Source organism: Doryrhamphus excisus, linkage group LG3 (assembly GCF_037039965.1).
Source record: "Doryrhamphus excisus strain RoL-2023G ecotype Guam linkage group LG3, RoL_Dexc_Guam_v1.1, whole genome shotgun sequence".
Classification (NCBI taxonomy): Eukaryota; Metazoa; Chordata; class Actinopteri; order Syngnathiformes; family Syngnathidae; genus Doryrhamphus; species Doryrhamphus excisus.
The window spans coordinates 8550755-8560738 of NC_136359.1; the positions used below are offsets into that span (position 1 = coordinate 8550755).

Consider the following 9984-nt stretch of genomic DNA (forward strand, 5'->3'; position numbering starts at 1 on the left):
GGCCAAAACTTAAATAATTAACTCAAAATCGAACCCAGCACAAATTTTATGCACAAAAAAAGAGATTTTATGACCAGAGTGAGGTGGGGGCCAACTTCACTCAGGTCTACGAAACATATCGCATGACCAGTTGATCAGCATTGTCTAGCAAAGACATGATTGCATTATAATTGCTTTGTACCTTTAAATTTAAATTTTTACTATGACTGTGTGTGTGTACTATTATTCAATAGTACACACAATAAAGTTACATTTAAAGAGTAAAACGAAGTAAAAAGAAAGTAAAAGGATGTAAAAAGAAGTTAACCCCTATAAAATGTTACTATAAAAACTTAACTTTGCTGATCTAACCTCCTGTGTGTATGTAAACAACACGTATGTGTGATATTTGACTGGATCCGTTTGTCTCATCGAGTCTTTCTGTCACGACCCCTGTCAGGTTGCCCGTATTGGAGTCGACAGCGTCATCCGGGGACCTGTCAAGGCCTCACCACATTGTGTCGGTGGTGCCCAACCGCTACCCGCGCTGGTTCACCCTCAGCCACATCGAGTCTCAGCAGTGTGAGCTGGCATCCACCATGCTCACCGCAGCCAAAGGTGAGTATGACACACGTACAGTACATATGGACAAAAGTATTGGGACAGTAAGGCTAAGCTCTATGGTGTGAAAATCACGGGACATTACGTCTGTGTTGCCTTCCAGGTGACAGTCGCAGGCTGGAAACAGTCCTGGAGTCTATCCAGAAAAACATCCACTCCTCGTCTCACATCTTCAAACTGGCGCAGGACGCGTTCAAGATCGCCACTCTGATGGACAGTCTGCCTGACATCACGCTGCTAAAAGTCGCCCTGGAGCTCGGACTGCAGGTAAGTCGAGCTTGTAACCCAGCGAGTCTCTATCCGCTCTCACACTCGTGGAACCAAACCAGCTCATCAAATCATGCTAAGTCATTTCATAAGCTAATTGAGGCACTCTTATTTGCACTAAAACGATTGACTTTTGACGTTATGCTTCTGTCTGGATCAGGTGATGAGAATAACACTGTCCACGTTAAACTGGAGGCGACGGGAAATGGTGCGCTGGTTAGTCACATGTGCCACTGAAGTTGGTAAGTAAGCCTGCTTTAGTCTCTACTAAATTCTATGTTGTGTTAAATTTAGATTTGTTTTTTTTTCATGGTAATTAATTTTTTTCATCATTAAAATAAATGAATTTTTAGTTGTTACAAAATAGGAAATAAGATTTTTTTTAATTATATAAAAATATTAAATTACAACCAAATGTATTTAATATTCAATTGTTATTCATTTATTTTATTAAATTCATCATATACATATTACCTAAAAATAAATAATAAAACATAGAATTTTAATACATTACCATCTTAATATTGTATTTTAATGTGTTTATTTCATAATTGTATTATTTTTGAAATAATTTTATTGTTATTAATTTAATAATTGTTTTTTTATTAAGAGTGTAGTCCAGTGCTTCTCAATTATTTTCATGCTCCCCCCGATTTGAAATACTATAGAAACTGTTTTTTATTCATGTATCTGTACTGTACAGACAGAAAAATGCAACAAAATGGAGAGGATACAAGCATATTCAAGAGATTAATTGCCAGTTGAGAACTATAAATTTGTACATGTTGGTAGGTCTGCATTGAAACGAAGGCCTGTCGCGCCCCGCCCGACGGTGCCCCGCGCCCTCCTCCACTATTTGAGAAGCACTGGTGTAGTCCAAACGATGACTGTATAATCGCTGCATGCTTTAGCCCCCACAATTCACGTTGTTTTCTCCCATGTCAGGAGTGTACGCCTTGGACAGCATCATGCAGAGCTGGTTCACCCTCTTCACCCCCACCGAGGCCACCAGCATCGTGGCCACCACCGTCATGTCCAACAGCACCATCGTGCGCCTGCACCTGGACTGCCACCAGCAGGAGAACCTGGCGTCGTCAGCCCGCACCCTGGCCCTGCAGTGCGCCATGAAGGACCCCCAGAACTGCGCCTTGTCGGCCCTCACCCTCTGCGAAAAGGACCACATTGCCTTCGAGACAGCCTACCAGATTGTACTGGACGCCGCCGCCACGGGGATGAGTTACACGCAGCTGTTCACAATCGCGCGCTACATGGAGCACCGCGGCTACCCCATGCGGGCGTACAAGCTGGCCACGCTGGCCATGGCCCACCTGAACCTCAGCTACAACCAGGACACGCATCCCGCCATCAACGACGTGCTGTGGGCCTGCGCACTCAGCCACTCTTTGGGCAAGAACGAGCTGGCTGCCGTCATCCCTCTGGTGGTGAAGAGCGTGAAGTGCGCCACGGTGCTCTCAGACATTTTGCGGCGGTGCACGCTGACCACGCCGGGCATGGTGTCGGCGCTGCACAGCCGCAGGAACTCCGGTAAGCTGATGTCGCTGGACAAGGCGCCGCTCAGGCAGCTGCTGGACGCCACCATCGGGGCCTACATTAACACCACGCACTCGCGCCTCACGCACATCAGCCCGCGGCACTACAGCGAATTCATCGAGTTCCTGGGCAAGGCGCGCGAGACGTTCATGATGGCGCATGACGGACACATCCAGTTCACGCAGTTCATAGACAACCTGAAACAGATCTACAAGGGCAAAAAGAAACTCATGATGCTGGTCAGGGAGCGCTTTGGCTGAGCTCGCACTCTAGTACTTTTCTATTAAGTCTGCCTTTTGAACTTCCTTTGGACTTCTCGTGAAAAGAGGACGTAGAAAAAAAAAAACTCAGAGCCACACACGGTATTATTGTTCTTGCTGTTGTTATCGTTACAAACATTATTACTATTATTATTATTAATAATAATAATATTACTACTATGTGTACAGGCGTGTTTTTATTTTTCACAAGAGAGGAAATTTGTCACGTTGTGAATGTTGTGCATACTTCTCTACATGTGTACGTAAGGAAAATGAAATCGTTTTTATTTGGTTTTTTTTTAATGATTTGAAACATCTTTTCTTTCTCCAAGTGGCTGAAGGCCTACAAGTACACTCGTGTAAAAAAACAACAACAACAACAAAACTGCATCAAAGAGATACTTAAAGGCTTTTAAAAAAAAAAAAAGAGCACCTCCCTGTTTGGCCCCCGGGGTTCCACCAGGGGGCGGCAGACAGCACTGCACAGCTTGGCTAGGTCCCAAAAGCCACCGTCGGCATTTTTTTGTTTTTGTTCGGACATCAGCACTTGAACAGCAATGAGTTAGCTCTTAGAACCGATACACACAACAATGCTCTTAGTAACCGCCTGTGATAATGTGATGCATGCGGCTATTGCCATCCATTAGATATCAATACCACCTGGATTATCGTATACACTCACTGGACAAAATATTAGGTACACCTGCAATACAAGAGCTGTACCAAAAACCTGCCTTTATAAAGATTGACACGGTCAGATGCATTCAACATTATGTAACAATGTTTATCATTGTGGTTGGATACTACCATTTGCCACTGAATATTTTTAGGATTGAAAAAAAAAAACCTGAATATGGAGATATATGCTTGTCATCGGGCAGTGGCGATATAACATGAACATGAATAATACTTAACTTACTACTTAATAACGTAACACTATGGTTTATTGTTATTATTATTATTAGGGATGTCCGATAATTATCGGCCCGATGTCAGTATCAAAATGGGATCGATTGATATCAGATTTTTTTTCTCCCGGATCATGAAAACCAACATTTAAAATATGTTGTGGCTGGTATTGATATCGGAAATTGAGAGTTGGACAATATCGGCTGTCAGCAAAAGAGCCAATATCGCACATCCCTAATTATTACATATTGAAAAATATTGAACTATATATGATGACGATACATAAGTTATGTTACTGATCAACAAAAAGTAAAAAGTAAAAATTATGGTTAGGAACCAAATCACAAAACGTAAAGATGCATATTTGCTGTTTGATTGGATAAGAAAGTGAGTCGTATCTCCAAGTTCCATCCATCCACTTTCCATGCCGCTTATCCTCACTCGGCTCACGGGTGTATGCCGGAGCCTATCCCAGCTGACTTTGCACAAGAGGCAGGGAACACACTGACTCACCTTCATACCTATGGACAATTTGGAGTCACCAATGTTTTTTTGGTACATGGTGAGAACATGCAACTCCACACAAAGATGCCCAAGCGGAGATTCGAACCCAGGTCTCCCAACTGAGTAGCCAACATGCTAATCACTAACCAACAAGCGATAAATTTTTTTTTCTTCCAAAAATGAGTGCCATCACCGACAGGAAGTCAACCATATTGACTTAGAATGGCTCTTCTATTGTTATTTGTGACGCCCAATGAAAACTGAGCATAATTACCGTTGTAAGATTTGTGTCGTATGTCATTAGGTTTAGTGCAGGTGTACCTAATGAAGTGGGTGTAGTAACATGAACGAAATGGCTGCTACCTCATGACGCAGGGTGGAATCTGTGCTGTCATCAGTGTTCATCAATCTAAGGTGGGGGTGGGGGGGTCCACTGTTGGCCATCTGACGATGCATCACTCCCATCTCATTTCTGCCATTATTACACCCCCCCCCCGCCCCAAAACAGGCCAGTGTCATTGCCCCCGCCCCCTTTCTGTGTGTCAGCAATGAGACTTTCTACTGTTGAAATCTTCACTAATTGTCCACCGGAACGTTCTCAGGGATTTTTCTTCACCACAAGGGGAAAAAAAAGCGGAACAAAATGACTGACTGCAAGAAAATGACAAAAAAAACATGACATGAGCGAGCATTTATTGTACTCTGTATATACACACCATAGTATATGTCTGAATATGGAGGATCTGAAAGTATATGTTGACTAATTTATACAGAGTATTCTATGTAATGTGAAATACTTGAAGCCGCTGTAGTTTGCTCTCTCTCTCTCTCTCTCTCTCTCTCTCTCTCTCTTCTCTCTCTCGCTCGCTTTCTTTTGTTTTTGTCATGTGATGGAACATATCAGGAGGTCTCATGTTTGGAGGGGAAATGTGTCACTTCACTTCAGAGGACTGATGCTACAATGCGACGTCGACTGGGGCCAGTAAGACATAATGCGCTTTAACCAGTTTAGGTGAATTGATCATCCCGCTGCAGTATAACACTCCTAATCTTCATATCTGTCATCAAGCAGTCTAAGGAGGACATTTTCTACTTTTTCTTTTTTGTCTCCACAACAACAACAAAAAAGTGCAGCCTTTTTTCTCTTGCCTTGTCTTCTTAACGCTTTAAAAATAACCAAACAGGAAGTTGAATCTAACAACCAAACTCGTTCAAGGAGGTGAGCGACGACCCACCTCGGTCCAGCTTTAGTGTCCTTAATTAGTAAAGCGAATGGCTGTGTTGATAACTCTTCTTGCTTTAAACAACAAAGCAAACTCCTCACGTGTGTCTGCTGGTGGCTTAAAAAAAAAACAAACAAAAAAAGTACATATGTTGGTCATGTCCAGTGTCTCTCAACAATTTCCTCTTGTCTTTTTAGCTGTTATTGTTTGTGTAGGAAGCGCTCCTCTTTTTATTTATTACGACGACCCATGTATACATGCTTATGAAATTCAAATTTGATACACCGATATCAATTTATTTATGTAACTAAATCACTGTTTTATAATCTTGTTAATGAGTCGATAATTGATTTTGTTTTTGTTAAAAATTTTTTTGGTTTTGTTTTAATAAAAGTTAATTTTTCGAAGTCTTGAGGTATGTTTTTGAAATGGTTATTGTTGACGTATCACATCATGTTATACCAACATAGTTCGGCGAGGTCAAATATGTAAAACTCAAAGCCTACCGTACTTTAGATTGTGGGCCGAACTGGACATTTGACATGGTTCACTTCGAAGTGATTTTTGATGGACCACGTCATTCTCTCAATTTCTGGGCAAAAGCTAGCTATACATCCATCCATTTTCTATACTGCTTATCCTCATTAGGGTTGCAGATATGCTGGAGCCTATCCCAGCTGCCGTTGGGTGAGAGGCGGGGTACACCCTGGACTGGTAGCCAGAAAACATCACATCTTAAAAGTCTCTAGTTTAACTACTCCTTACGCAAGCTGCTCATTCATTAATTCCATCACAAAGCATGTGACCTTTCCCACAGAAATTTCATCTCTCAGCATTCACATGCAAGTTCTGTGGGAAAGGATGCAAAAATAGATAAACGTTTCATAATCATTCGACACAATGACTTACAGCTAGTTCCAAAGTCCCATCCTTGCCCATGCAAAGACGTGTTTGCTTGATGGCGGCCATGTTTTCCATTCAAATCCAATTTTACGTGTGCTTGACAGCGCCCTAATTGTGACTATTCAGCAAATCACCTTAAGGTTACAGCAGGGGCATTGAGTGCTGTGAGAAACTTCATGTCAATCTGACGTATGAGGGTTTAATATCAGCGCCACCATGTGGTGTAGCAGAGTGACCTTGCACAAAAAAAACCTTTTCCGGGGATTGCTTTGGTATGCTGTGATGTATATCATGCATTAGACATCACCATAGCAGTACGGCTGACTGACCCTTTGCTTTTTGTAGCCGGTGTCAGATGATCCATTTGCATACATCCTCGTGCCACAGGATGACTACATCATCAGCGCATGTAGTTTGTCAGGTGTCGTCTTGTTTGCAAGCCTCTATACCCGAGTGTGTGTGTTTGTGTGTTGGGGGGGTCTTGAGGGAGCAAATGGGAACAGGTGGTACCAGTGGCAGACTTACAGGAGCTCCTGACAGCAGCGAGGTCCCCAGACTCGCAGCCCCTCATTAAACATTGACACAAAAACACTGCAACTGTCTGTGTGTGAACAGTAATGAAGCGCAGACAGTGTGAACGCTGCTGCTGCCTAGCACAGCACACGGCCTTTACGTCCACACTGCCTTGTGTGCATGTTTGGTCCATCTGTGTGTGTCCATTAATGAGGCCCATTTGTCCGTAGAGGTATCCACCTGCCTATTTAGGAATTCATCAACTTTAGCAACAACAGCACCTCTCCGCTGTCCCACACCGAAGTGTCCATTTGTTATATGTGCCGGATGTGCGGTGAAGAAATGCACATGAGCTTAACCCCCCCCAAAAAAGGCACTCATGCAAGTTGTGTGTATGACCTGTCCTCAGGTCCCTTGCTCACTTGCAGCTGGTAATGATGTCCCACGGGTGCAGCTCAGTGCAAGCAGGCCTGTCTCACCGTATACTTCTAATGACATCATGATCACACGCAGCTTTGCTTTCATGCCAAAAAAAAACAAAAAAACTTGAATTTCAACGGCATCATCCATCCGACACCCCCCTCCTTTCTCTTTTTTCCCCTTCCCTCGCTTCTCGCTGCATCAAGGCTGACATTTACTTGCCTGAGCTGTCAGTCTGTTGTTGCTTTCACCTCCGACTGAAAGCATGGTTTGAAGATGAACAAAAGTCCTTTCTGCCATCACTTTTTTTTTCTTTTTAAAACTACGTGCTGCACGAATTGCATGGGTTGATGAAGAGATGGAATGTCATCATCACACAGCGGCAGAGATGATCACGTTTTCTTCAAACAGACTGTCATTTATGCGTTCATGCGTAATAATAAAATAGCTGTGCCTTGCAGCTTCATTGTAGCAGGGTTTTAAAAAACATACATCAATAAATCATGTTTTGCGGCTCAATAATGGTGGTGCTAGTGCTAGTGCTGCTAGCTGTTGTTGATATAAGTGCTGTATTTCAAAGTTTAAAATAATTTGCTTCTACTTGTCAAGAAAATACTAATGGTAATGGTAATGGTTTTATTTCATTTGAACATGCATCAGATTACAATTGAGTGCATCACATAATCAGTTCACAGTTCCACATGTCCAAAAGGAGTAGGAAGAAGCAAAGCTTCATGTACTGAAGTGATATGTATAGCACATCATGACTGGTTCAAGACTCTTCATCCTTGTATTTAGCAAACATCAACTGCTTGTATTGTTTCTTGAATTGGCTCATCGTTGTGCATTGTTTGAGGGTCTTACTCAATCCATTCCATAGTTTGATTCCACATACTGAAATGCTATGGCTTTTTAACATAGTCCTAGCATATAAGTGTTTCAAATTTAGTTCTTCCCTGAGATCATATTTCTCCTCTCTATTGGATGACATCTTTAGGTAATTGGTTATTTTTAGCCTTATGCATTATTTTGGCCTATTAGTAGTCAAAACATATGCATATTGAAACAAATTGTACATATTTTTGGCAACATTGGGCATTTTCAAGCATAAAAATGGCCAAATGAACTAAACTTCATATACGAGGCATTCAGAAGACGCATTAAAAGATGCTGTGAATGATACAGAGTAATAATTTACACTAGTTACTGGGTGTCAGTCATGTTATTGTAATGTGGTGAGACCCCATCAACAGGCTTTTATTGCAGGTTTAACTTATCCTCACGAGGGTCGCTGGGGTGCTGGAGCCTATCCCAGCTGTCTTCTACTTATTTATGTCTTTTTATGTACTATATTGGGTAATACGAGCATAAAAGGTTACTTCAGGGGTGTTAGTTCATGACTACAGGGTTCTAATAATATTAAAAACTATTTAAAAAGGTTGTAAACATGATTTCTATGTTGTAGCTATGAAAATATTAGGAATCCTAATTGGTGGAAATTAACCAGTTTACAAGGGATAACTATGCCCTATGGATGCCCTATGACATAAGTGAAATTAATTAATCCGTCCATTGGTTTTCTATACTACCTATCCTGTTCAGGGTCACAACTTCATCACGGGACAATTATCACATTTTGCATTTTATGTTTAAATTAAAATTTTTGGTAATTAATGATATTAAATTACTTTGGATTTTGTTAAAAAGTAAGTAAAGAGAAAAAAGTAATATCATGAAAAGTAAAAAAGATGCATTTACAAACATACATCTGATAATATCAGATAATTAGACCCTTCACAATCCCACATTCATTCTTGTAAAATTTTAATGTGATTTGCATGTTGAATTCAAATTATTATTTATTTATTATTTTATTTTTTATTATTTATTACAATTATTATTTATTTCATCTTTGTACTTTTATCCCATTTAATCCCATCGATCGATCAATGCCACATTTCTTATTGTGAAATTACCATGTTTTTCCTCATATTTTAACGTGACTCTCATGATTCAGTTACTGTGCTGCCTTAGCATTTGCCCGTGCATGAGCAAGTGCACTGTGATTACGTCCACATCGGTTGTGCTGAAGCTGGGCTCACACGAGCCAAGTTGGAGTATTTTGTGCACACCATCATGCCCTCCTAGATGTTTAATGTAGCTGCCGAGGAGCCGAGAGAACGATGCTGTGCTGCATCAACAGTACGAGCGCACACTGCAAAAAGGTCTGCGGCCTTTTGAGACGTTTCAAGCTCGTTATCATTACACAGCTACAAAAAAAAAAAGGATCATAGGCGCTTGTTCTTCGACACAGCCTGCAGCAAGGGGGACTCGTCTTCCTCGTTCTTCCACGAGGCCGCCGGAGTTTGATCTCTCCCCCCCCCCCCCCACCCCCCATCTGCCCTGAGGCGCCTGATTAAATGCTAATTAAATCCGTTAGCGCCGCTATCACCGCCGCTAACTCCTCTCTCTCTCTGTCATGGAGATTAATGCCCCTAGTTCATCATCACTCCTCGCCAGGCCCGAGTACCTGCCTGCCTGCCGCGCAAGAAAACCTCATCGAGTCGTCAGCCCCCCGAAAGTCCCTCTCTCTGCGGCGCTCCAAGATGGACGGGGGGTTTAAATTTTAATTTGAAAATTGCCCTCAATTACTTCGGCGGCGGCCACTTGGTGGAGGCGCTGACGAGGTGGAGTGAGGTGGGGTTATGGCGGCAGGTCAGCGGCCATGATGAGCGATAAGGGGACATTAATAAGAAAGGCTGAGCTTCATTTAAAAGCAGACAGGCTGCTTTCTCATTATTGAATCCCCCAGCTTTATTTAAAGGCCTTTATTT

General features: G+C 42.1%; 1 protein-coding gene across 1 annotated transcript in view; it reads left to right on the forward strand.

Annotated features, from left to right (window-relative positions):
* Window positions 1-5744, forward strand: part of LOC131128502 (zinc finger SWIM domain-containing protein 6-like) — a 62800-nt gene extending 57056 nt beyond the window's left edge. The window contains exons 12-15 of the mRNA XM_058071404.2: window positions 440-597; window positions 704-867; window positions 1028-1109; window positions 1813-5744. Coding sequence (XP_057927387.2) covers window positions 440-597; window positions 704-867; window positions 1028-1109; window positions 1813-2678 — 1270 coding nt within the window. The 3' untranslated portion in view covers window positions 2679-5744. The remainder of the gene's footprint in view (window positions 1-439; window positions 598-703; window positions 868-1027; window positions 1110-1812) is intronic.
* Window positions 5745-9984: the final 4240 nt, after the last annotated feature.